Source organism: Mesoplodon mirus (genome assembly GCF_964341445.2).
Source record: "Mesoplodon mirus genome assembly, chromosome: 15".
NCBI lineage: Eukaryota > Metazoa > Chordata > Mammalia > Artiodactyla > Ziphiidae > Mesoplodon > Mesoplodon mirus.
In genome coordinates, this window is record NC_138991.1 from 33,554,699 (window position 1) to 33,582,155 (window position 27,457).

Sequence of the window (27,457 nt, forward strand, 5' to 3'; positions counted from 1 at the left end):
GGACTTTCAAGTCAGAGGGAGGGAAAGAGTTGGTGAAAGGTGGGTATCACTTTCTGCAGAAGGACTTAAAGTGAGAAAGGATAAAGAGAGAAGGAAGTGTACAAGCACAGCTTAAATGTCTCGGGTTTCTGTTGAGTTTAAGAATCTTTGAGATTTTGTTTTTTATGTAATTCATGGTTTCCCAGGCCAAGCAATCCAAGGACCTGGGTCAGAGTAATGACAATGAGGCCATGTAATTTCCAGACCCTCAGTCCTCAGGTTTCTCTCATAAGGAATGGGGTGCGAGCTCACAGATGACACTGACCTCTAATATAAGCCTCCTCCTTGCCAGGTCCTCATACCCGTTATAAATTCCCTACTTGTCAAAAAGCAGGAAGCCATCTGCTCTGGCCCCACTTTGCCCCATAGAAAAACCTCATACCGTCTTTTTGGAGTCCTGTGTACTGTGTGTGCCACATCACTGGTGGATAAAGAGGTGGGGCCCACTTGGCTATCAGGCTGCTTTCTCCTCTTTAAACCCATTGATCTTGGACTTGCGGCCTCTCCAGAGACAGGGGGCCATTCTTTGGTCTAGAATCTGTCTAACTTGCTGTCTAATGCAGGACCATCTGAGGGCAGGACAGGAATCAGCCTGAATCAATACTCCTTAGTGCGCCATCACCATGCCCTCCATATCCTGTCTCTCCCTCAGGAGCCCTCTTGTCAATAGAATCCTGATGGATCATCCTGAATGTGCATGGATGGTGGCCGAGGTGCAGCCAGGCTCTCTTGTTGTATTGATAATCCAGGAAGATGGTGTGGTCACCAAAGAGCCACATGAAAAGGACATAGAGTGGCCCAGTGATCTTACCTCCACCAGCTCAAGTCCACCAAACTTTCTCATTCCCACTTGGCAGAAAGCACTGTCTTGGTTCCAGGGACATGATGGTGATGAATACCCAGACTGTGCGCAAGCTCTCAATCTGGTGGGGGAACTAGGTAAGGAATCCAACAATGGTGATGGACATATTAGGATTGTGTGCAGAGGACAGAAGTTTGCCAGATGAAGAAGAGGTTATATCTGTTCAAGGAAGTTGGTTAGGAAAGTCTCTAAAACAGTGGGTTCTGTCTGAGCTGGGATTTGAAGGATGAACAGGAGACTTATAGAGGAAACAAGGACATTTCTAGGCAGAGGAAACTGCATGGGTAAAGATCTGTAGACCTAGCTTGTTGGAAGAATTTCAGGTATTTTAAAGTGTGGGCAGTTATGGAGACAAGGGTAGTTTAGAGGAGATATGGTCAGTGGCTTTATGTGAGTTTCTGTAATGGTTGGGCTTACTGATAACACTGATTGAGTTGATATTGAATTGTCACAGATATAAACTCAAGGGAGGTCAAACTAGAGTGTCCCTGATGCTTTGCCAACCATCAAGGCAGGGAGGGCTCATGCAGGTGGAGCACAGGTGGCCCTTCTACTGGCTGCAGCTCCAGCTCTACCCCCTTCCCAGAACATAAACCTTCCAGCCTCACTGAATCTCCACTGGCCAGGAAGGGAAACTCCACACTCAAAGGCCTGCAAAGAATAGCACACCCAGCTGAAAGGAAACTCAGAGGAGGGAAACTCAGAGGAAAGTGGCCATGGACCTAATCCCAAGCTTTTCCATGGAAACCTGGGTTCTCCTGGCTACCATCCTGGTGCTTCTCTATATGTGAGAAACTGTCCAGGCTTGTCTCCTCTGTGATCTTGGACGTGGGGTGCTAATCAGGTCTCCCTTTCCTTGTCTGTTTTGAAGATCCAAGTTAATGGACCAGAAGTTGCTAAAGCTTTGGGTACTACCAAAAAAAAAAAACCTTTTCCCCTTTCTACCTAGAATGAGAATCTCCAAATCATGGAAGAGTCAAGTAACTAATAAACATGATTAATTCCCTGGAAGATTCCTGCCTCAACTTCTCAGGAACACTCAAATTGGAAACATTTATCAAGTATTCATTCTAAGATTGGGACCGTGAAGACTTCAGCTGCTTTTATCTAATCATCATTACTTTTTGTGGGTGTCACAGTGCAGGTGGGAAAGGAGGTGATGAGTGAATGTAATATCACTTTTGGAATCGCTGTTATTATTTATCACCTACATGTTACCTCCCTAGGCTGACTGTCCAATTCTGAGTCAGTGACTGGCCAGCTCCAGCACTTACTACACAATCCCTGTGACCTGGTTTTCTTTTTCACTTTATAGATATGGAACTTATTCACATGGATTTTTTAAGAAGCTGGGGATTCCTGGGCCAACACCTCTGCCTTATTTTGGAAATATTCTGTCCTACCGAAAGGTGCGTGATGTTTGAACTCCAGCTTTGCTTCTTATGGTTGCAAATCTCAGCTGAGTTCCATAATAAAATTTCCCCTTCTCAAGAGAAAGGTCTGAAGTTTCATGCTTTCCAGAAACGACACCATAAGCTCCACTCAGCACATGGCAAAGTTTACCCCATGGCTCCATTTTCAGCTGTTAGGAGCCTCAGGTTTTGCCGCCTCAGACAGCCCAGCTCTCTAGCTGATTCAGCACAGGACTTGATGTCCCATCTTGTGAGTATTGTGAAGAGGATTTTCCTTCTGCCAGGTGCAGATTCCCAGGAAGGTACAATCCCCCTTAGGAGAAAAGCATGAAGGGGGTGCCCAGTCATGACTCATTAAGCTGTGTACACTACAGTCAGGCTTTCCTTTTGCTAGCATGTGCTGTGGGTACCCTTTAAAAAAAAAACATCCTCCTGGATTGATAGGAAACTTCACTTTCTGAGGCAACCCTAGTATTCACCATTGAGTAATTTTCACATACTTGAATTCCCTCAAGAACTGCTAACCCCAGCAGTTATTTCCATGCTCTAATCCACCTCTTGTACTGGTGACTATTTTGGAGATTTGAGAGATGGAACAAGAACTTTCTGTTTTACTTCTGTGTCTTCAAAGGAGGCACCTCATGGATGAGTTTGAGCAGAGAGAGAGTGTAACGGAGACTAGATAGTGGTTGTCTTCCACCTCAGATATTTAACTACTAAATGAACTGTGGGTTAAAAAACAAAAAACAAGGCAAAATTACTTATGCAAAATCACTAGAAAGGACATGATTTGGCAAAATTATTAAAATTTTAATTTAACTGAACAGAGTGTACTAGGTGACAGGTGGACTGTGAATTCTGGCTGAGCCTTGATATTAACCCAGCTCTGATGCCTTGCCCAGGGCCTGGCCCCTGAACTGAAGGTCATGAGCTATGTCCATATTTCCAGGGGGCAGAGCCTTGTGTGCAGGCTGTTCTCTGGCTCAGATTTCCTTTCCAGCAGACATAAGGCTTGTTTCTCAGATCCTTATTCTCCCAGCTGAGGTCTTCATTGTCTCGTTACTGCCTATGAACTTACTGAACTTTTTTCTCTCTGAAAAAGCAATAATTTATTTTCCACCTTTCCCGGATGAACTCCTTAGTAGATGCACTCCAAGACCCACATTTCTGGGACTTTCTTTTGCATAGTTAAACCATCTAATATCACAGCAGAAACTTAGCTACAGGAAGGTTTTTGTTGTTGTTTGTTTGTTTTGAAGTTACAGAAGTGAAAACTCAGGGCAAGTGTTTTAATTGCACTGTCCTTTGTCCTTTGTGTAGTTGTGGCATCTCCCCATCTTTTCCGTGCTGAGCTGGAAAACTAGAAGGCGATCTACTTTGTCATTCATTCATTCACTCACTCACTTTCTCATTCACCACACACCCTAGATGTTTTTAAACCTGCTAGACCCAAAGAGGTTACTGGCGCCTTAACTTCCTTATTCTGCTAGAATTCTAGAGGGGGCTCATGAGATAAATGAAAAGGCTGCTTAACTAGGAGATGAAAGTGTGTGTAGGAAACTCTTACCCTCAGCTTCAGTTTTCTCACTTGTCCCTGGAGGATTAACTCAGTGGGTTATGAGATTTTAGAGATAACACGTGCTCAAGCAAAAACCCTCAGAAAGACAAGGAGTAATTAGTATTCACTGACAAGGGTAAGTGTTTAGTATCTACAATACTCAAAGAAAATTCGAGTGATTTTAAATTCTCCATTTCAAATATCTCCTCTATTTTGTCTTCTTTCCCCTAAGATGTCTCTGAATAAGAGTTTCCTTGCATTTGCCAGTGGGAAATAGTAAGCCTGATATCATGCGATTCAAGTCGTTTTTGTCCCAATTAGAGGTAAAGTTCAATGCATTTAAACTAATAATCCAATTTTTTTTCTCTTGCAGGGTATTTGGGATTTTGACAATAAATGTTTTAAAAAGTATGGGAGAATGTGGGGGTGAGTATTCTAGAAACTTCCATTGCATAGACTTGTTATGATGTGGCGCCCCCCTGTGGTGTGGAGGACAATCTCAGCCGGGAGCTTCTTGAGATGAAGCCATGTATCGTTAAGCTTTGGAGGCTTGTTCTACCAGGGATCCCGGATGTCACCAGGTATCCAGGTCCACAGTCTGAGTCAGGCCTGGAGAGTCACAGGTCATCATTTTGCTCCAGACTTTGAGGCCCAGGGACTCCTAGCATCACTTTATGCCCAGTACCTTGCTCTTCCCCCCTTCACCATTTTTTCCTTCCTTGGGGCACCTTTAATTGCATAAAGTGCATTATTCCAGAACATTCTAACATCTGCTCACAAACGTACTTTTTATCGTCTCCCACATGATTCACTTTTAATTAAAACCCAAAATTCCTTTACCTAAATTTTGGATTTAATATGTCCTTTTCAAAGAAGGACTCGGGGGTATAGGTAACAAGAAAAGGAAACCATTTCTGCTCAGCTTTTAAAAAATTTCTCTGCACTTACGTAGTTTAGTTTGTTTTTTTTTAAGTCAAGACTTTTCAGAGCAGTGTATAGTGGTACTGCTTTAACTACTCTATTCCTCTGACTTAGAAGAGATATGTGGGATATTTCTAACCCAGAGTGTTTCCGATGGGCTGAAGGACTTGATGATTTTGTAGAGTGGCCCCAGCTGATTGCAGTGGCTGGTCCCTTTTGCAGCTGCTGGAGGTTTGGTGAGAGCAGCAGGAGAGGTGTAACGTGGTGACTATTTGCCAAAAGCAAGCGGGAAAAAGTTCTTCCTCTCTGTACCTCTTCATCTTCTCTCATCAAGTTCTCGGAAACCATAGGGCTCTGCTGAGTTGCCATGGCCCCAAAAGGCAACGTGATTGCGTGGAAAAACACATAGCACTGGATTGCCACTGGACCAGCTCCAAATGCCCCTCCAACATTTAGTACTTTTGAGCTCTGGATGGAGTCATTCTTTCATAGTAGATCCCAGTTCTCTTTTTAGAAAATGTTTCTCATGCTTAGGTGTAAATAAGAGCTACCTGGGAGGGCTTGTTAAAAATAAAGGCTTGGGCCCCGCCCACCAGCAACACTGAACCTGGAGGATCTGGGATGGGGCCCAAGAATCCGAATTTTAACTCAGAGTGTAAGAAATACTAAGGCTGGAGTGACATCATAAGTATAAAGGGTTACCCCAAACCACTATCCCTTCTGTGCCCAGGTGTTTTTGAAAAAACGTGATGGGAAGAAGGGAAATCATCCAAGAAATATGGTCAATCAGATGAAAAAGCAGATTAAGTGCCTCCTCAATCCCTTCTGTCACTGCTTCAACACTAAATGCACATGACACTCACTTAAACCCTCTCAGATTTAGTTCTCATCCATTTTTATATAGGATCACAAAACCATTTGAAATTCCTATGTGAAGTCAGAGGAATAATAGGTAACATGTAGAAAACCTTCCATTGTGTTCTAGCCATTGCAAACGATTGATAGAGGAAACAAAATGCTGGAAGACAGTGTGATTAACTTAGAGTCAGCCTCATGCCAGTGGCCCATTCTCATGAACGGGCATCCTGACAGTCAGGAGATCAGGCCAAATTGGGATGTGTCACATCTGAGGAGTCAGCTTTGTGTGGTACATGTGTCAAAAGTGGGCCTGCCTAGCTGCTGATGGATGTCACCTACATGGAGCCCCAGGCCCACTTGGAACCCATACCAAAGAATAAATATAAATAGTGAAAAGAAAATATTTTTAAAATGAATTTATACATGTTCCTCTGAATTACTTTATTCTCTCAGTCCTTTTGTTTCAAATCCTTGATGCTACCAAGGATATCTCCTTGTTATTTAAAATATGATTTCCTTTAAAAAAGTATAAAGTAAGCGTATTTTTGAAAATAGAGCAAAGAAACTTTTCATAATCCTACTTTCACTTGTTGAGCATTCTTAATCTTCTTCCATTTGCAGACACATTGTACATATTTATGATCAGTGTGTCTTCAAGTTTCAGCTATTACATCATTGCATTTTTCATGCTTTTGATATATCTTCAAAAATGACAGGAGTGGGCGGACTCTCCATAATTAATTATTTTCTGTTTCAAGTTAATTAACTTGCCTTCAATTATTTACTAAGCTAACTTATGTTTTGATATGAAATATTTTAAAGCCCTAAGATTTATGAAGTTGGTATAGGAAATACCCATACACACACCACCTAGACCTAACCCATGTTTTAATGTTATTTCTAACCATGATCTCTAGGACTAGGGATTATGTAACATCTAGTTGAAAATCTGGACTTGTAGTTGTGGCTCCAGCTGCAGAAACTGGCTCATTAAGTTTAAGCAGCTCTGTTTTCCCTACACAGGTTTTTTGATGGTCGACAGCCTGTGTTGGCTATCACAGATCTAGACATGATCAAAACAGTGCTAGTGAAAGAATGTTATTCTGTCTTCACAAACCGGCGGGTAGGCATGCATTTTAAATTTTTAATTAATTAATTATTAAATTTCCATTTTGAAATAATTATAAATTCACAGCATGTTCTCAAAAGAAAAAAATACAGGGAGATCCCATGTTATGTACCCTCGTCATGTTTCTCCCAATGATAATATCTTGAAAAATTATAGTACAGTATCAAAGCAGGAAATTGACATTGATTCTATCCATGGAGCTTATTCAGTTTTAATCAGTTTTTTGTGCACTCATTTTTTTTTTTTTTTTTTTTTTGGTACACGGGCCTCTCACTGTTGTGGCCTCTCCCGTTGCGGAGCACAGGCTCCGGACGCGCAGGCTCAGCAGCCATGGCTCACGGGCCCAGCCGCTCCGTGGCATGTGGGATCTTCCCGGACCGGGGCACGAACCCATGTCCCCTCCATTGGCAGGCGGACTCTCAACCACTGCGCCACCAGGGAAGCCCTGTGCACTCATTTGTGTGTATGTGTTGCTGTATGAAATTTTATCATGTATTTAGGTTTGTGTAACTACCTCCATCAATATACAGAACTGTTCCATCACCATAAGGCTCCGTCCTACTATTCTTTTATAGTCACGGTGAGTACCTTGTCTTTTCCTCTTATCTGGGTCTTTAGCACAGCAAACTTTTTTTTTTAATTTTGATGAGGCCAATTTTTTCTTTTATGGGTTGTACTTTTGATGTCAAGTCTGAAACCTCTACCTAATCCTAGGTTCCAAAGTTTTTCTCCCTTATTCCTCTTAATAGTATGTAGTATTATGTTTTACATTTAAGTCTATGATCCATTTTGTGTTGATTTTTGTATAACATGTGATGCTTAGGTCACAGTTCTTTTGGTTTTTGTTTTTTTGGGGAGGGGTTTGCCTGTAAATGTCTGTGTTGTTCCTCCACCATTTGTGGAAAGACTCCTTCCTTCATTAAATAGCTTTTGCACCATTGTCAAAAATCATTAGGGCCTATTTCTGTGGGTCTATTTCTTACTTTCTGTTCAGTTCATTGATCTATGTATCTATCCCTCCCCCAGTACCACACAATCTTGATGACTGTAGTTGCACAGTAAGTCTTAGCAAGTAGAATATTCCTCCCCCTTAATTTTTTTCAGAATTGTTTTAGCTATTTTAGGTCCTTTGCCTTTCCCTACAAATTTAGGATAAGCTAATCTATGTTTGCAAAATACTTGCTGAGGTTTTGATAAGAATTGAATTAACCCTTACATCAACTTGGGGAAAATCTATTATTTTACTAGGTCACATCTTTGAATCTATGAACATAGTATTGTTTCTCAATTTATTTAGGCTTTCTCTGATCATTTCACAGCAGTTTGTAGTATTCAGCATAGAGATTTCATACATGTTTTGTTTTATTTATACCTAAATTATTTCATTTTCTTTAGAGTGATTGTAAATGGTACTGTGTTTTTAATGTGTTGTCACATATTCATTGTTATTATATAGAAATGGGGTTGAGTTTTGTGTGTTGATCTTATATGCTACAAACTTGTTCAGGTCATTTATTAGTTCTAGAGATTTCCTTATTATTTCCTTGAGAATTTCTATATTGACAATTATGTCAACTGAAAATAGGAACACTTTTTTTCTTTTCCAATTGGTATGCCTTTCATTTATTTTTCTTGTCTTGCTGCACTAGCTAGAACTTACTGCACTAGTTCAAACTTTTTATAATGTAGGAAAAGAATGGTGCATTGTTCCTGATCTTTCACCACCTAAAATTTTTTATTTATTTATGTTGGACAAAAGAATTGTATATACTCAAGGTGTACTCAACATGATACCTTGATATACGTATATGTTGTGAAATGATTACCACAAACTAATTAACACATACATTCCCCCCTCATGGTTACCTTTTGTGTGTGAGTGGTATGAATGTTTGAGATCTACTCTTTCAGTAAATTTCAAGTGTGCATTACAGTATTATTAACTTGAGTCACCATACTGTAAATTAGGTCTCCATTTATTCACCTGATAACTGAAAATTTGTACCCTTTGATCAATATCTTCTCCCCCTCCCCCTGCCCCATCTCCCACTAGCCTCTGATAAGCACCATTCTTCTCTACGTTACTATCAGTTTGAATTTTTTTGTTTTTTTTAGATTCCATATATAAGTGAGATCATGTGATATTTATCCTTCTGTGTCTGGCTTAATTCACTTAGCGTGTTGTCCTCAAGGTTCATCCATGTTGTAGCAAATGGCAGGATTTTCTTTTTTAAAGCTGAATAACATTCCATTATATATATAATTATTCACACACACACATTTCTTTATCCATTCATCTGTTCATCTACATTTAAAGTGATTGTAGGTCAGACTTACTGTTGCAATTTTCTTAATTCAGGTGTTTCATAGATTCTTTGTTTCTTCTTTTTCTCTTCTTCTTGTCTCCTTTGTTATTTCATGATATTTTTATAGTGGTATCTTTGATTCCTTCCTCTTTATCTCTTTATCAACTATAGGTTTTACTTACTGGTTAGTGAAGCTTACAGAAAACATCTTATACATACATATAGCAGCCTATTTATTCTCATTCAAAAGCTGAATGTTTTTACTCTCCCTCCCCTACTTATTTTATTTTTTTGATGTCATAGTTTACAGTTGATCCTTGAACAGTGTTGGGTTTAGGGGCACTAACCTTCCCTGTAGTCAATTTGCATATAACTTATAGTCCGTCCTCTGTTATGTGGTTCCTCTGTATTTGAGGTTCCTCCATCCCTGGTTTCATATCCACAGATTCAACCAGTCATGGATCATGTAGTACTGTAGTGTTTACTATTGAAAAAAAATGCATCTGTAAGTGGACCTGCATAGTTCAAGCCTGAATTAATTAAGGGTGAATTGTACATCTTTTTATATTGTGTATCTATTAACAAATTATTTTAGCTATACTTTTTAAAAACTCTTATGTCTTTTAACATTTACCCTAGAGTCATAAGTGATTTGCACACCACAATTACAATATTACTGTATTCTGAATTTAACTGTATATTTACATTTACTAGTGAGTTTTATTATTTCATATGATTTCATGTTACTAGTTAGTATTCTGTCTTTTCAGCTTGAAGACCTTCCTTGTAAGGCTGTTCTAGTAGTGACAAATTCTTTCTGCTTTTGTTTGTCTAAAAATGTCTTTATTTCTCCCTCATTTCTGAAGGATCCCTTTTTTGGGAAAAGTATCCATGGTTGGTTATTTTTTCATTAAATGTTTTATATATTTTAACAATGAACTCATTTGGGCCTGGGATATTTTATGAAGAGATTTTAAGTTAGTACTTCAACTTATTTACTTGATCTTTGCAAAGTACTGACTTTATTTTTTTTTGCTATAGTTTTTTTGTTTTGTTTTGTTTTGTTTTGTTTATGCCCTTTATCAAGTAGAGGGAGTTTCCCTCTCCTCCTAGTTTATGAGTTTTCATCATGAATGGGTGTTGGAAATATCCATTTTAAAACAAAATTTTATTTTGGAAGAATGTGTAAATTTCCAAGCAGGTTGGTTTGATAGGCCAGTCCCAAGTTGAGAAATAGAATTACCTTTTTTCCTTCTTATCCTGGGCAAAAAATGTAGGGGAAATGTTTTTTGTGTAATTGCATTATTTCTTCAGACTAGCAAATAGATTCCTAATCTTTCAAGTGCTAAGCACTGTTTTTAGAAACAATCACCATATCAAGACATCCCTTTTTCCACTTGCTCAGGCTTTAGATATATGTAAAGACAGAACTTGTCTGAGTCAACATACACTTTGCCAAGGCTATCTGGCTATCTGTCACCAATACCCTTGTACTTTGCACAGCCCAGGAGGATGAAGTAGGTCGTATGCCTGTCTCTTCCTCTGGAAGAACAGTTTTCCTACTATGTGGGTCATTTTTTAAATGAAATGGCATATAAAGTCCGGAAATGATGTCAGGTGGCTGGATGTCTCCTTGACCCTCACAGGAAGCTATGCATTTGGGATAAATATTTATTGAGCATCCAGCATAGGGCCTGCTTCCAAGTAGACAGTCACTAAATATTTGTTGAATAATTGGTGCATATTTAACACAATTTCCAAAAATGTCGAGACTTTCAAAACTTATGTAGGGTAAAATGTGTTTTATTCAACTCTAGGTGTTTGGTCCAGTGGGAGTTATGAAAAATGCCATCTCGCTGGCTGAGGATAAACAATGGAAGAAAATACGAACATTGCTGTGTCCAACCTTCACCAGTGGAAAGCTCAAGGAGGTAAGAAAAGAAGAGGACTTTCAATTAGAAACGTAAAGAATAAGGTAGAAAATAAAATCACAGTCCTTTTCCAGGGAGGAGGCTACTAAATTTGAGCTTCCTAAAATAGCCTTTTATCTTCACCTCCTAGAAGAGACATTATGAGATTCGTTATCAAATGTCACTGCTCCATTCATGGGAAAGTCAGGTCCTTCTAGGACTTGAGTCTCCACATTTAACTTCGGGTGGTGTTTATTTTGTGTCTAGATGTTCCCCATCATTAGCACGTATGGAGATGTGTTGGTGAGGAACCTGAGCAAGGAAGCAGAGAAAGGCAAGCCCATCACCGTGAAAGAGTAAGTAGGGGTGAGGCTGCTGGTACCTGAGCTCCACTGAGACCCTCCAGCTGCCTGCCAGGGAGCCAGGTTCCCACTGCTGAGTTACGGTAGTGACCAGACAGAAGTAGATATGTGGTGGTACAACTCCCAAAGGCCCATCCCAGAAAGAGAGGTGGCTCACCAAAAAAGCAGGACAGCCAGGAGAGAAGGAAGAAACGTGACTGCACCGATTTTGAGTGTGGATGGCATGGAATGGTGGCAGGGAAGGGACTTGGTACATACTGGTAGGCAGTGGGTGACGTACAATCATCACAATATGGAACTTGGAACAACTTAGATCTCTTCACAATCTGGCTGAGGACACCTGCAAATACTGAATGTTAAATCTTGCCACCACTCCCCTTTCTGTCAGTCCAAAAAGACAGAAGGCCTTGTACGGGCTGTGGGTAGGATGACCATAGAATTGATCATCTAAACTGAGATTTTTTTCACTATGCAGGAACAACAAGTAAACTGGGACTGCCCTGGAAAACCTGGGGACATAGGATCACTTAGCTGTTAAATCCCCTAAGTCAATTTTAGAGTGATTTATTTATTTTTAACGAGAGACATTTTTACTCTTTACCCTTTACAGAAATGAGTCTGCCCTCTGGGCAACCACAGATCACTGGAGTTGAGGAAGTGTGGGTCTTTCAGGATCCTTAGCAGGGGTGTAAGACAGTGAGGGATGATGTTCCTGGCAACTCAGAACAGGTTGCTGCTGTTCTCTAATGTGCTGAAGAGGAATCAGCTCTGAGCACAGGTTCTGTGGTGAGGCAAGATCCAGATCAATGATCAATGTCCCCTTTCTTGACTCCCCCAGGATGAGTTAATTTTACACCCTTGGTTCTGCTCAGACACAGTCCTTATACACCTATTATTGCCTGTAGTCAAAACACACTACTGTAGTTTGTCTGATTATGGGTGTCTATCCCTCTATGACTGAGCTCCTTGAGTTTGTGGGGGGACATCTAAATTGCCTTAGTGTCCCCATCCCTCCTGGCACAGGGCCAGCTGCATCACTGGCACCTCAGACACACCTCATAAGTGAGTGATAGTAGCATAGACTCTTCTATGGTCCAACATGGTTCTGAAAGAGTGTGGCTCTTTACCTGCCTTGTCTGGGCATCTGATTTTACGTGGATTTCTTGTTGCATGTGTTGGGCAAGGATGGTGAAGAGGTGCTGATTTGAACTGCCCATGTCTCTCTCTCTACTCAGCTTCTTTGGGGCCTACAGCATGGATGTGATTACTGGCACAGCATTTGGAGTGAAGATTGATTCCCTCAGCAACCCACACCATCCCTTTGTGGAACATACTAAGAAGCTCTTAAGATTTGATTTCCTTGATCCACTCCTTATCTTTTCAGGTATGTGGACTACTTTATTTCTTTTTCTTTATTTCCTTCCTTCCTTCCTTCCTCCCTTCCACCTCTTTCTTCCTTTTATAGATATCTATATTGAGATATAATTTATATACCATGTAATTCACCCATTTAAAATATACAATTCAATAATATTTAGAACCTAAGTGTCTGTTGACATATGGATGAAGAAAATGTGGTATATATATGTATGTGCGTGTGTGTGTGTGTGTGTGTGTGTGTTCGTGCCCAGTGGAGTTCTATTAAGCCATTAAAAGGAAGGAAATACTTCCATCTGCATAATGTGGATATACCTTGAAGGTACTATGATAAGTGAAAAAAGTCAGACAGAGAAAGACAAATACTTAAATGCTGAATCAAAAAGAAGAAAATCAAACTCATAAAAGAACTATTTCGTATTTTTGATTACCAGAAGTGGGGTTGGGTTGTGGGGGAATTGAATGAAGGTGGTCAAAAGGTACAAACTTTGAGTTATAACATAAATAAATACTGGTGGTATAATGTGCAATGTGACTACAGTTAAAACTGCTGTATGATATATTTGAATGTTGCTAGGGCATAGAGCTTTGCTTATTGCACCTTTATGGTATAAGTTTTGAAATCAGGAAGTATGAGTCCTGCAACTTATTTCCTTTTTTCTTTTCCCCAATATTTATTTGGCTCTTCTGGGCCCCTTGAAATTCCATATGAATTTTAAATTCAGCTTGTAAATTTCTACAAGGAAGCCAGCTAGGATTCTGATAGGGAATGTGTTAAATCTGTAGAATTGCTATCTTGACAATGTTAAGTATCCTGATACATGAACATGGGATGTTTTTCATTGACTTCGATCTTTATTCCAACAATGTTGCAGTTTTCAGAGTAGAAATTTTGCACTTTTTTGTTGACTTATTCCTAAGTATTCTATTTTTTACATTACTATAAATGAAGTTATTTTCTTAATTTCACTTTTGGATTACTTATTGCAAGGTATAGAAATACAATTGATTTTTGTATATTGGTCTTGTATCCTGAAACCCTGCTGAACTTGTTAGTTAGTTCTAATAAGTTTTTAGTGGAGTCTTTATAATTTTCTATATACAAGGTTATGTTATCTTATGATAGAGGTTGTTTACATCTTCATTTCCTATATGGATAAGTTTTATTTCTTTTTCTTCCCTAATTCTCCTGGCTAGGACCTCTAGTACAATGTCAAGAAGAAGTGGTGAGAGAAGCTTCCTTGTCTTGTTCTTAAACTTAGAGGAAATCATCCAGTCTTTGATGGTTAAGTATGGAGTTATATGTGGGTTTTTCGTAGATGGCCTTCATCAGGTTGAGGAAATTCCCTTCTCTTCCTTTTTGATGAGTGTTATTATCACAAGAGGGTGTTGGATTTTGTCAGTTGCTTTTACTGTATATTTAGATGGTCATATGGTTTTGTTCTTTATGCTATTGAAACTGTGTATTACACAACTTTGCATTCCTTGAATTAAACCCCCCTTTGTTGTGGTGTATACCTCTCTTTATATTTTGCTGGATTCATTTGTTGAGGATTTGTGCATCCATGTTCATAACATATGTGGGCCTGTAGCTTCCTTTTCGTATGCTATCTTTGCCTGGATTTTTATCAGATTAATACTGGCCATATAGAATGAGTTTGAAAGTGTTTCATCCTCTTCTATTTTTTAGAAGAGTTGTAATCCTTCTTTAAATATTTGGTAGTATTCCCCATTGAAACCATGTGGACCTGAGCTTTTCTTTGTCAAATTGTTGGTTTTTTCTTGATTACTAACTCAAACTTTGTACTTCTTACAGGTCTATTCAGATTGTCTATTTTTTTTTTGCATCTGTTTCTGTAGTTTGTGTCTATTTTATCTAAGTTATCTTATTTATTGGCATAGAGTTGTTTATGGTGTCCTTTATAGTCCTTCTCATTTGTTTAATGTGAGTGGTAGTCTCCCTTCTTTAGTTTCAACACTGACAATTTGTCTTTTTCTCTTGGTCAATCTAGCGAAAAACGTCTTTTAAAAGAATCAACCTTTTGTTTCATTGATTTTCCTCTATTGATTTTTTATTCTCTAGTTCATTAATTTCTGCTCTCATCTTTATTATTTTCTTCCTTCTGTTTACTTTAGTTTTTGTTTGCTCCTGTTTTTTCAGAATGTTAAGGTGGAAAATTATTAGGTTATTGATAGGAAATTTTTGTTCTTTTAAAATGTAGGTAAATAAAGCCATAAATTTCTCTCTGAGCACTCCTTTCGCAGCATTCCATCAGTTTGGTATGTCGTGACTTCATTTTTATTCACTTCAAAGTAATTCCTGATTGCCCTTTTGATTTCTTCTACAACTCATTGGTTATTTAGGAGTGTATTGTTTAATTTCCACACATTTGTGAGTTTCCCAATTTTCTTTCCATTATTGATTTCAAATTACATTCCATTATGGTTGAAAGACATACACTGTATTAAATCTATCTCATTATTTTTTGAACACCATGATTAACTGAAGTAGCAGACTATGGTCTGTTTTATCCAAAGAAACTGTAGTTCAGTAGATAAAAGTCAATGAAGTCCACAATGTAATCCTGTTCCTCTGGTCATGTGAAAGATAGAGGGAGGACCACTGATCTCAATACGATAGTGATGACCCCTATATGTGGACTTGCCCTTGCTCAGGCCTTGGCTTGGAAGTCTGATCAAAGGTCATAGAGGGACTGATCCTGGTTGAGAGCCCTGGTGTCTCTTACTCTCTGATTGGTAGTGCAAATTATAATTGCTCCAGGTAAATTTTGCATTTTTACTCTGCTTTCCTTTTATCTTTTCCCTTACAGCACTTTTTCCATTCCTTCGTCCAGTCTTTGAAATATTAAATCTCTCTGTGTTTGCAAAACATGCTGTGAATTTTATCACAAAATCTATAAAAAGGATGAAAGAAAGTCGCCTCAAAGATAAAGAAATGGTAAAATCTGGTGGTGGTGACATGAGGGTGTTCACCTTTTGGTAATTTATTGAGCTGTATACACATGACTTATGCACATCTCAGCATTTTTTAAGGTAGGTAGAGAACTACAGATTTTAGAGTAGAAGAGTTCTAAACTTGGGGGTAAATAAATATATAATTTACCTTTGGGGGTAAGTTCTTTGGGGAAGAAGATAAGAAACTGAGTCAGAGAGGAATGTTTAAGTTTAAAATAGGTGTGCCAATTAGTATATCACTGCATAAATATTGTTGAGTTAAGACTTTACCATTTCCCTTCAATAAATTGTCAAAGGATAAAAATTACTGTTTATAAATGATTTTACTCATATTTCACCAAATATTCGATTGGCAAAGAATCACTTCAAATCTGAGCCTCCTATTTTACAGATTTTCCAATGGAATGCTCCATCAGGCACCTGGTAGAGTGTAGTCTGTGTTAAATTTGAGCCCTCTCATAGGCTGGGGTGGGCAGGGGTCTTCTGCTGGCGATGAGGCTGCAAGCTGGTTAAGCCAGCTTTGCCTCATGAGGCCTGGAGGCCAGCACAAGGATGACTGCAGGTCAGGGGGACAGGGCTGGGTATCCCAGGAAAGCACTGAAAGTTGTGTAGCATTCTGGAAGGATGGGGCTCTTGAAGCTGCTTCTACAAAAGCTGCCAGTGAACTCTGCAAATATCTGGGTATTAATTTATGTGGCCATTCCTTAAGAATTAAAGCTGGAGGGAAAAAAAGATTGAGGTTTTTTCTTCTTGCTCTCCTGGGCAAACAGGTATGACAGGAGAGAGAGCAGGTTACTCTTTGGTTAAGAAGCTGTTTCAAAAGCCAGAGAAGACAAAGATCAGGGAGTGAGGACCACAAAGCAGTTGGGCGTGATGGGTTTCTCTCAAGGAAACATCATGATCTCCAAGATTTGTAGGTGGATGTTTTGTTCACTGAGGCCTCAGTCAGTACTGGTCAGCCTTCTGCTCTTTAAGGGGACATATTCTCAGGAAAGAGGTGTGAAATATGCACTCCTGATTTATTTCTGACTTCACAGGTGACTTTCAGTCATTGAAATTTCTCTTTCTGCTTCTAGCACCGAGTGGATCTTCTTCAGCTGATGATTAACTCTCAGAATTCCAAAGATGTGGACACCCATAAAGGTAACCAGGGAGAGCTTACGAGGGGCTGCTGTGGGGAGGTGCAGAGCTAGGGTGTGGTTCTAAAAATGTGCAGGAAGTTTTCCAGGCAGCTGGGGATTTCTGCCAAGTTGAAGGAAGACACATGGTCAGATAGAAATGGTAGCCAGAGATACTTCATAGGTGTATGCAGGCATAACTTTGTTCAGAGCTTGAAGGGCAAGTATAACAAGGATGTCATGCCCATCAGTCAGTCATGGTCTGTGGATCACCTGCAGCCAAACCTCTGGGGAACTTGTTTCCAATGTCAATTCTCAGGCTCCTCCAGACCCAGTGAGTCAGAACCTCTGCCTGGAAATTTGCATCAAGGCTTCATCCCATCAGGAGGAACATTGCCCCAGTGTTGATGACCTTAACTTGGAGCACTTGGTTAAAGTTGTGTTCACTAGCTTAGTCTACTGTAAAGTTCAATTTTTTCCTTTGTCATTAACAAGCAGCTGGTGGGAGAAAACTTTGAGACTGGAAATATAGTGTTCCTCTTCACATTGTCACCTACTAGTTTTATCATCCATGAATGGTTTTTGACTGAAAACTTCATTACTGTGATGTTTGCAAAATGAATTTGTAATTTCATCATTCTTCTGTATTTATCAGTTGATGTTCTATTTTAAGGGAGAGCTTTCCATTCTCCCCCATCATTTATTTATTTATCTATATCAGTACATTCTCATGTGTAATTTACTCTCATATCATTTTTTAACATCTTTATTGGAGTATAATTGCTTTACAATGGTGTGTTAGTTTCTGCTTTATAACAAAGTGAATCAGTTATACATATACATATGTTCCCATATCTCTTCCCTCTTGCGTCTCCCTCCCTCCCACCCTTCCTATCCCATCCCTCTAGGTAGACACAAAGCATCGAGCTGATCTCCCTGTGCTATGCGGCTGCTTCCCACTAGCTATCTATTTTACATTTGGTAGTGTATATTTGTCTATGCCACTTTCTCACTTCGTCCCAGCTTACCCTTTCCCCTCCCCGTATCCTCAGTCCACTCTCTAGTAGGTCTGTGTCTTTATTCCTGTCTTGCCCCTAGGTTCTTCATGACCTTTTTTTTCCCCTTAGATTCCATATATATGTGTTAGCATACGGTATTTGTTTTTCTCTTTCTGACTTACTTCACTCTGTATGGCAGACTCTAGGTCCATCCACCGCACTACAAATAACTCAATTTCATTTCCTTTTATGGCTGAGTAATACTCCATGGTATATATGTGCCACATCTTCTTTATCCATTCATCTGCTGATGGACACTTAGGTTGCTTCCATGTCCTGGCTATTGTAAATAGAGATGCAATGAACATTTTGGTACATGACTCTTTTTGAATTATGGTTTTCTCAAGGTATATGCCCAGTAGTGGGATTTCTGGGTCATATGATAGTTCTATTTTTAATTTTTTAAGGAACCTCCATACTGTTCTTCATAGTGCTGTATCAATTTACATTGCCACCAACAGGGCAAGAGTGTTCCCTTTTCTCCACACCCTCTCCAGCATTTATTGTTTGTAGATTTTTTGATGATGGCCATTCCGACTGGTGTGAGATGATATCTCATTGTAGTTTTGATTTGCATTTCTCTAATGATTAATGATGTTGAGCATTCTTTCATGTGTTTGTTGGCAATCTGTATACCTTCTTTGGAAAAATGTCTATTTAGGTCTTCCGCCCATTTTTGGATTGGGTTGTTTGTTTTTTTGACATTGAGCTGCATGAGCTGCTTGTAAATTTTGGAGATTAATCCTTTGTCAGTTGCTTCATTTGCGAATATTTTCTCCCATTCTGAGGGTTGTCTTTTGGTCTTGTTTATGGTTTCCTCTGCTGTGCAAAAGTTTTGAAGTTTCATTAAGTTCCATTTGTTTATTTTTGTTTTTATTTCCATTTCTCTAGGAAGTGGGTTAAAAAGGGTCTTGCTATGATTTATGTCATAGAGTGTTCTGCCTATGTTTTCCTCTAAGAGTTTGATTGTGTCTGGCCTTACATTTAGGTCTTTAATCCATTTTGAGTTTATTTTTGTGTATGGTGTTAGGGAGTGTTCTAATGTCATACTTTTACATGTAGCTGTCCAGTTTTCCCAGCACCACTTATTGAAGAGGCTGTCTTTTCTCCACTGCATATTCTTGCCTCCATTACCAAAGATAAGGTGACCATATGTACGTGGGTTTATCTCTGGGCTTTCTATCCTGTTCCATTGATCTATATTCCTGTTTTTGTGCCAGTACCATATTGTCTTGATTACTGTAGCTTTGTAGTATAGTCTGAAGTCAGGGAGCCCGATTCCTCCAGCTCCATTTTTTGTTCTCAAGATTGCTTTGGCTATTCGGGGTCTTTTGTGTTTCCATACAAATTGTGAAATTTTTGGTTCTAGTTCTGTGAAAAATGCCAGTGGTAGTTTGATAGGGATTGCATTGAATCTGTAGATTGCTTTGGGTAGTAGAGTCATTTTCACAACGTTGATTCTTCCAATCCAAGAACATGGTATATCTCTCCATCTATTTGTATCATCTTTAATTTCTTTCATCAGTGTCTTATAATTTTCTGCATACAGGTTTTTTGTCTCCTTAGGTAGGTTTATTCCTAGATATTTTATTCTTTTTTGTTGCAATGGTAAATGGGAGTGTTTTCTTAATTTCACTTTCAGATTTTTCATCATTAGTTTATTCTCATATCATTTTTAACTTTGATTCTAGAATTCTCTCAGGTTTGTCCACTGGATCCCTTTTAAGTAGGCTCATGTATACTTTTTTATTTCTTTTTTTATTCCTAAATGTTTTTTTCCCAATAGACTATTTTTAGAGCAGTTTGGTTCACATCAAAATTGAGGGGAAAGTACAGAGATTTCAAACATACATCCACCCCCACCTACACACAGCCTCTTGCACTATCAAAAGATCACATCAAAGTACAGTTGTTACAGTCAATGAACCTACATTGACATATTACCACCAAAAGTCCATAGTTTACATTAGGGTTCATTCTTGGTGTTGTCCTTTCTATGGGTGTTGACAAATATACAATGATGTGTATCCACCATTATAGTATATAGAGTATCATTTTCTGAGAACTTCCTTGCTTTCTTTTTTTTTGTTGGAGTATAGTTTCTTTACAATATTGTGTTAGTTTCTGCTGTACAATGAAGTGAATCAGCTATATGTATACATATATCCCCTCCCTCTTGGACGTCCCTCCCATTCCCCACCATCTCGCCCAACTAGGTCATCACAGAGCACCGAGCTGAGCTCCCTGTGCTATACCGCAGGGTCCCACTAGCTATCTATTTTACATATGGTAGTGTATTTATGTCAAACCTAATCTCCCAATTTGTCCCACCCTCCCCTTTCCCCCTGTGTCCACATGTTCGTTCTCTACATCTGTGTCTCTATTCTGATGCAAGATGTTCCAGGTATCTATTCTGTTTCCCTTGACTAGTCTTGAGAGGAGCTCTGGTTTCCTTTAGTGAGAAATGGTATTTAGAAATCAAAACCTGGGATCTAGGAGTGTTCATTTCTACTATGGTTTCTTTGCTTCTACATCCTTTCGGTGGACAAAGATAAGACCATCAAACATATCATCAAATATATTTACACAGACTGATGAACATAAGTATTTCTTTTTTTTATTTGCTTGGTTTTTAAACTTTATTTTATTTATTTATTTTTGGCTGTGTTGGGTCTTCGTTGCTGCGCCCGGGCTTTCTCTAGTTGTAACGAGCGGGGGCTACTCTTCATTGCGGTGCACGGGCTTCTCACTGCGGTGGTTTCTCTTGTTGTGGAGCACGGGGTCTAGGTGCACAGGCTTCAGTAGTTGTGGCACAGGTTCAGTAGTTGTGGCACGTGGGCTCTAGAATGCAGAGTCAGTAGTTGTGGCGCATGGACTTAGTTGCTCTATGGCATGTGGGATCTTCCCGGACCAGGGCTCGAACCCATGTCCCCTGCATTGGCAGGTGGACTCTTAACCACTGTGCCACCAGGGAAGCCCCAAGTATTTCTATATCTACTCATAACCAGTGATGTAAACAGAACATCTCTTTAAAACAAGAATGCCCTGGTTTTTAGTTTATTTCCATGATATGAATACTCACACTTGGTTAATTTCAAGATACCAATGGTTTGACAACCATCTCACAATATTCTTAGATTTTTAGATTGGTTCTTGAGAGAGGGATGAGATGACTCTAGCGCACCACTGTAAATATATCTACAACTATGTCCCTGTCTATCTATCTGTCTATCTATCTATCTAGTTATCTATCTATCTGACATCTATCTAACTACGTGGTCCAATACAAATTTCCATAGGAAATATTCTACATCTGCACTGTTCAATACAGTAATCACTAGACATGTGGCTATTGAACATATGGGTAATGCCACAGAAGAACTAAATGTTAAATTGTACTTAATTTTAATCAATTAAAATTTAAATTAAATAGTCACATATTAGACAGTACAGCTCTAAACTTTTAGTATCCTAGGGTTTATGCTAACTGGGGGAAATAATTTGATAGTTGAATTTACCCACAACAGCTTCACATAAACTATAATGGGGAAATCAGAAGTCTGTAGATCTTTCTTCCACTCATTTTATATTGTTTTAGTTGTGAATTACATGATTGGGCAGGTACCATGTTGATCTGAGTGCTCTAAGTACCTAGTATAGTCCCATCAAATAGATTGGAGGCTGACCATGCTTGGATTTTCTCAGGAGAATATAAAAATGGTGACCAATTTATAATCACAAGGGCTGTTTGCTGAGCACAAAGGAGAGCAAAGAGAGTGGGCTTGTACTGAGGAAGATGACATTCAGGTCATGATTGAATAAGCATTGCTAACTCCACTCCCTGGATCCTATTTTTCTATATTGTGTGCTGGCCAATGCCCATCTAAGGACACATTCTTTCTTCTGCTATTTTAATGCCATTGATTAGACTAGGATCAATCAGCACTCTTCTAGCTTTGTTTTTTTTTTCTGTAGTTTCTGTATGTCTGTGATCATCCATTTGAAGACTTGTGCCCCAAGTCTTCTATTAATTTTCCCTACAGTATAGCCTTAGCATTGCAAACTTTCTCCAAAAAATTCATGTTATAATTTAGCTAGAATAATATAATTTTTAAAGGAAAAACATGGCTACCCCATACTGTTTCTAGCTAAAGTGCATTTAGGATTCTCCAAGGGACATACTGATAATGCTGTGTGTGTTAGACAGAAATGCTATCTCTTGAAATTACTCAGCTGTGTTGGTGGAAAGTGTGACATAACCAGGAGCAGAGGGCCAAGTATAGTACAGACCTTGAGGAAAAACTGGATTAAGAAAAGTTTTGCCTGTTTCTGGCTCTGTAAAACAGACATGAAAGTGCAAACCACTCCCAGTTTTGCTCTGAATTGCTTTTCCATTTTTTTCCCTAGGGATTTGGGAGTCTCATTTGGATTTCTCATCCTCTAACCTGTGATGTTTTATATTGACATGCTTTACCTACAATGTCTCTCCTCCCCTTTTAGCTCTGTCTGACTCAGAAATGGTGGCCCAAGGTATTATCTTTATTTTTGGTGGCTATGAGCCCACTACTGAGGCTCTTTCCTTCCTTTTTTATAAATTGGCCACTCACCCTCACATTCAGCAGAAGCTGCAGGAGGAGATTGATGCAACTCTCCCCAGTAAGGTGAGTGATGATACCTGGAGAGGGAAGGGGAAAGTGAATGAAGCCTTAGCACGAATGTCTCCTTGCCATTTCTCAGGAGATTTTTGCAAAAAGCATAAGTATCAAAATTTTCACTTGTGCTATTTAGGAAGGATCTCAAGAGTCAAACACAAAGGGGGAAAACATAGGTAATGCATACTACTCACAGAAATATAAGTAGTTTGAAACAATTGCTGGTCCTGGCATATCAGTTATCACAATAATGCCACATAAAAATCACGAAACCTCAGTGGCATCTAACAGTAAGCATCTATTGCTCTAGTGTCCACATAGTTATCTGCTGATATTGGCTGGACTTGCTTGGTTCTGGCTGTTGGCTGATCTAGGCTGGCCTTGGCTAAGCTGGCTAGGCTGACTCAACTCCACACTTGCTTCTCCTGCCTCTCAATCTCCACATGTCTACTTCTCAAGGCAATGGTAGATGGCAAGAACCAAAAGTCCAATCATATGGGTGATTTTCAAAACTCTCCTAGCATCACACTTAGCCAAATTTCCACTGGTGTAAAGCAAACCACCTGGCCAACCCCAGAGTCAGAATGGGAGGGAAACACAAAGGTAGATGGCAAAGGGCATGGACCCAGTAAGGGCTGGAGAACTGGGACCATTAATTCAGTCTACTGCCCTGGGTACACTGCAGAGTAGGAGGAGCCTTGTAACAACAAAGGGCTTAAAGTAGGAAACAGAGGATGTGAGTTTGAATCCTGGCTGTGGTTTTGGACAAAATTTATCACCTTTCAGGGTCCTGGGTCCTTCAAATATAAGGTAAGGATAGATCGTAGTGCCTTACTAAATTAGAGATGATCTGTCTTCTCTGGTAAACCACATATTGCAATTCTTTTCATTGTAATAAGATGGTCACCAGGCAAAAGAGAATTGCTGAAGCATTGTCTTCTTCCTCTTCTATAATAATACAATGACAAGAACACTATTGGCCAACATTTGCTTTTTTACTATATATGTCTGTTCTAGATGCTATTTATAAACGAATTTAATCTTCATAAAATTCTGTATAAGTCAGGAGAGGCTAAGTTATGCCTCAGTAGCAGATGAGCCCTCAAATCTCAGAGCTTTCATAGCAAAGGTTTACTTCTAACCCACATCTACATGACCAACATGGATTGTTAGCGGAGGATGGGAGCGGGCAGCTCGGCTCCACAGTGTTACTCGGGGATACAGGCTAAGAGGCTCCACCTTCCTGTAGCTGCCTTATCTGGAGCATGAGGACTTCCTGTTTTCTGGGGAATAAGGGACTTGAACGTTGCTCACTGGCTTTTCAAATGATTTGTCCCCAAACTGACATAATCGCCTCAGTTCACAGCCCATTGGCAAAGCTGGTTTCCTGTAACTTCCAGTGGGCTGGGAAATACAGGGACTACATGGATACTGGGTGAGCAGTGAGTGTCTCTGCCACACAAGCCTATGAAGTGTCAACTCTAATTATCTCCATGTAACATTTCAGAAACCTGAGCGACAGAGAGATGAAATACTTTCACATACTAGTCGTGTACCTAGTGGTGAAAACGCCAACCTATGTGCCAGGGTGTCTGTCTCCTGAGCCAACTCTTACCCTCTACAATGTTGCCCCTTAAATATAACCCCACGTGACAGCCACGTGTCACCCCCACTGGTCTCAGATCTCTGCCAAAAGTGGAATTCTTTGTGGTGTGAGAAGAGCTGGCCTCTGGGGCTGGAGTGGCTTGTTTAGACCTTCAGACCTTACAGTCACCCCTGAAGGGACACTAAGAGACTGTTCCAGCAACAGAGGCTGTGGCTGAGGATAGGGTTCTCATCCTCTTGTAACTTTCCCTGGATCTGAAATTGTGTTCCTTGTAGCACCCATTTTACCCTTCTTTTGCATATTTGGTTTAAAATGCAACTTGTTTCTCCCTAAATTATTTATAGAGTTTTAATATCATAAAGTATTTTCAGATTTTATAGGTATAGTCAAAAGAATTAGTAAATGAGATTTCTCAAGTAACAATTTTATGTTGAATAGAGGATTTGCATTTATACATTTCTTCCCTTGGTACAGATGTGTGGCCTCTCTTTTGAAAGGAAACAGTGACTTTGGCACGTTTCACTTGAGACTAAGGGTCATAGTCTATTAGTCATGTTTGTTCTTGTGAGAAAGAAAATACACTGCATAATGATGTGCAGGATTTCAGGCCCTGTTTAGGGGATTGTCCCAATGTTCTCGTATAGTCATAACCACTCCACACATCTCAGTGGGCCACTGAGCAGGTCAAAGGACATGATAGATATTATAACACCTATAAATGTTAAGGTCCTTTACCAGTTGAAATTATTCTCTGGAGCTCCTACCATTTCAACAGGACTATGTAGACTGAGTTGAAGTTTGATCCTCAATCTCAGTTTATCAAAATCTATTTCTTTCTTCCAGGCACCTCCCACCTATGAGTCCCTGGAACAGATGGAATATCTTGGCATGGTGTTGAATGAATCTCTCCGATTATTCCCACTTACTGCTAGACTTGAGAGAGTCTGTAAAAAAGATGTGGAAATCCATGGGGTGTTGATTCCCAAAGGGACAGTGGTGATGGTGCCACTCTTCACTCTACACAGAGATCCGGAACACTGGCCAGAGCCTGAGGAGTTCCGTCCTGAAAGGTAGGAGAACCCAGGGAAAGGAACCCTCTCTGATCCAGAGTGGTTCCAGCGTATTAGACGCCTCTTACTGTAGGAGAAAATGAGTGATTGTACAATCATTTATTTGTGCATCTTTTTATTGTTTGACGTTTTTTCTTAATATAAGAGTGATCATTGTTCGAATCAAATTTTACAAACTGTGGACTAGAAAAAAGAATTATAGCTGTCTACATTCCTAATACCTTAAGATAGGCCTCATTAATAATTCGTTGTATGTCCGCATGAACATTTGTCTATGCATATATAGATTTTTAAAAACTAGAATGGTAGTATATTTAATTTGGTTTTGAACTGCTTACTTGATTTAACAGTAAACTATAAACAACATTCTATGTGAATTTGTGTGTGTATCTATCTATCTATCTATATAATATATATGAGTGATTATATGCATATGCCATAATTTATGTAACCACTGTCTTATTTTAGGTGTATAGGCTTTTTATTTCCTTTAAGTTTTTCTGTCTGTTCTCCTTAGCTCTTTGAATTCATCACTAATGTTCCCACATTTCCATTTCTTTAAACACTGGCTATGTTTCCTCTAGCATTATTGTGAGAGTGCAGGCTGGGGACCTAGAGGTCTCATCCCTGATGGTTCAAGCAGCCTCACTGAGGACGGATGTGCACACAGGTGCCCTGGTTCTGTCTGTGGCTGCACACCTGGGCCAGCTCCCTTCTACCTCAGTACTTGGTGACCTTCCAAAGAGAAGTTCTCTGCTCTCTAGATGTCTGAGACTTCCTCCTTGGAGGGGTTGAGCATCCTCTTTTGGGAATTCAGAGTCAAGGTCTGGCTTCAGTACAGATTGGACTCTGGGAAGAGTTGATGCTTTCCCACTTATTGTACAGTGAGCAAAATTTGAGATGAATATTTTAGGGCACTAGCTGGGATCTAGACTTTTATGAGCCCCTGACTATAAGCTCCCTGATGGCAAGGACTTTATCTTGTTCGCCCTAGTGTCCTGAGTGCTGGCATAACCTCTACACATAGCACTTCTTGAAACAGGAAGTCAGAGTGGACCAAGTCCTCTGTTTTCTGGCCCAGGGAACCTCTGTGTTTCCCTGAAGCTCAGTAGCTCCCTCTCCTGCAGCTTCATGAACCTAAAACCAGAGACCACTCACTATTATTTCTTTTTTGCTGTTGCTGTTGTTCATTTCGGTTCACTTTACTTATTTATTTATTTTTTATTGGAGTATAATTGCTTTACAATGTTGTGTTAGTTTCTGCTGTACAACAAAGTGAAGCAGCTGTATGTATATTTATATCCCTTCCCTCTTGGACTTCCCCCTCATCTTCCCCCATCCTGCCCATCTAGGTCGTCACAGAGCACAGAACTGAGCTCCCTGTGCTATACCACAGGTTGCCACTAGCCATCTATTTTACACATAGTAGTGTATTTATGTCAATCCTAATCTCCCAATTCATTTTTTTTCTTCTTTTTGCGGTACGCGGGCCTCTCACCGTTGTGGCCTCTCCCGTTGTGGAGCACAGGCTCCAGACGCGCAGGCTCATTGGCCATGGCTCATGGGCCCAGCCGCTCCGCGGCATGTGGGATCCTCCCGGACCGGGGCACGAACCCGTGTCCCCTGCATCGGCAGGCAGACTCTCAACCACTACGCCACCAGGGAAGCCCCTCCCAATTCATTTTTGATTCATTCAGTCGTCAAGCAGAGAGTTAGTGCTCACCTGCGTGTCAGGGACTCGGCAAGGCAGTGAGAAATCCAAACGTTTACAGAAAAGCCTATCATGGAGAATTTTTGACATATGCACAAGTATATTCTATAGGCACTAGTCTATGGAAGACTCCTAATGTATCTATATGTGCCCATTCCCTGCCCAACAACCATCCCATGTCTCTGCTCCATCCACAAGCTACTGCTACCCTCCTCCATCTTCCCATATTATTTGAAGTCACAGTGTCTGTAAATATTCCAAAATGTTTTGCAAAGTAGGGACTCTTTAAAATATACATAACCGCAATGCTATTATCACTTTCCACAATTCCATATTTTTCCTGAATATATTCAAATACTGAGGAGTCAAATTTGAATAAAACAGAGGTCTAACCATCAAGGAATTTATAGGCTAGTGGAACAGATAGACAAGGAAATCAGTGGTTATTCTACAGTAGCGTCATATAGTTAGGTAATTGTGACCTAAGCATACTGTGCTGTGGGGGAGACAGACAGACAGACAGACAGACACA

General features: G+C 39.8%; 1 protein-coding gene across 1 annotated transcript in view; it reads left to right on the forward strand.

Moving 5' to 3' along the window:
- Window positions 1-1,617: 1,617 nt before the first annotated feature.
- Window positions 1,618-27,457, forward strand: part of LOC309816726 (cytochrome P450 3A24-like) — a gene marked incomplete at both ends in the record, with an annotated part of 31,562 nt that continues 5,722 nt past the window's right edge. The window contains 11 exons of the mRNA XM_082644510.1: window positions 1,618-1,688; window positions 2,217-2,310; window positions 4,245-4,297; window positions 6,674-6,773; window positions 10,903-11,016; window positions 11,263-11,351; window positions 12,593-12,741; window positions 15,566-15,693; window positions 16,787-16,853; window positions 22,387-22,547; window positions 24,988-25,214. Coding sequence (XP_082500636.1) covers window positions 1,618-1,688; window positions 2,217-2,310; window positions 4,245-4,297; window positions 6,674-6,773; window positions 10,903-11,016; window positions 11,263-11,351; window positions 12,593-12,741; window positions 15,566-15,693; window positions 16,787-16,853; window positions 22,387-22,547; window positions 24,988-25,214 — 1,253 coding nt within the window. The remainder of the gene's footprint in view (window positions 1,689-2,216; window positions 2,311-4,244; window positions 4,298-6,673; window positions 6,774-10,902; window positions 11,017-11,262; window positions 11,352-12,592; window positions 12,742-15,565; window positions 15,694-16,786; window positions 16,854-22,386; window positions 22,548-24,987; window positions 25,215-27,457) is intronic.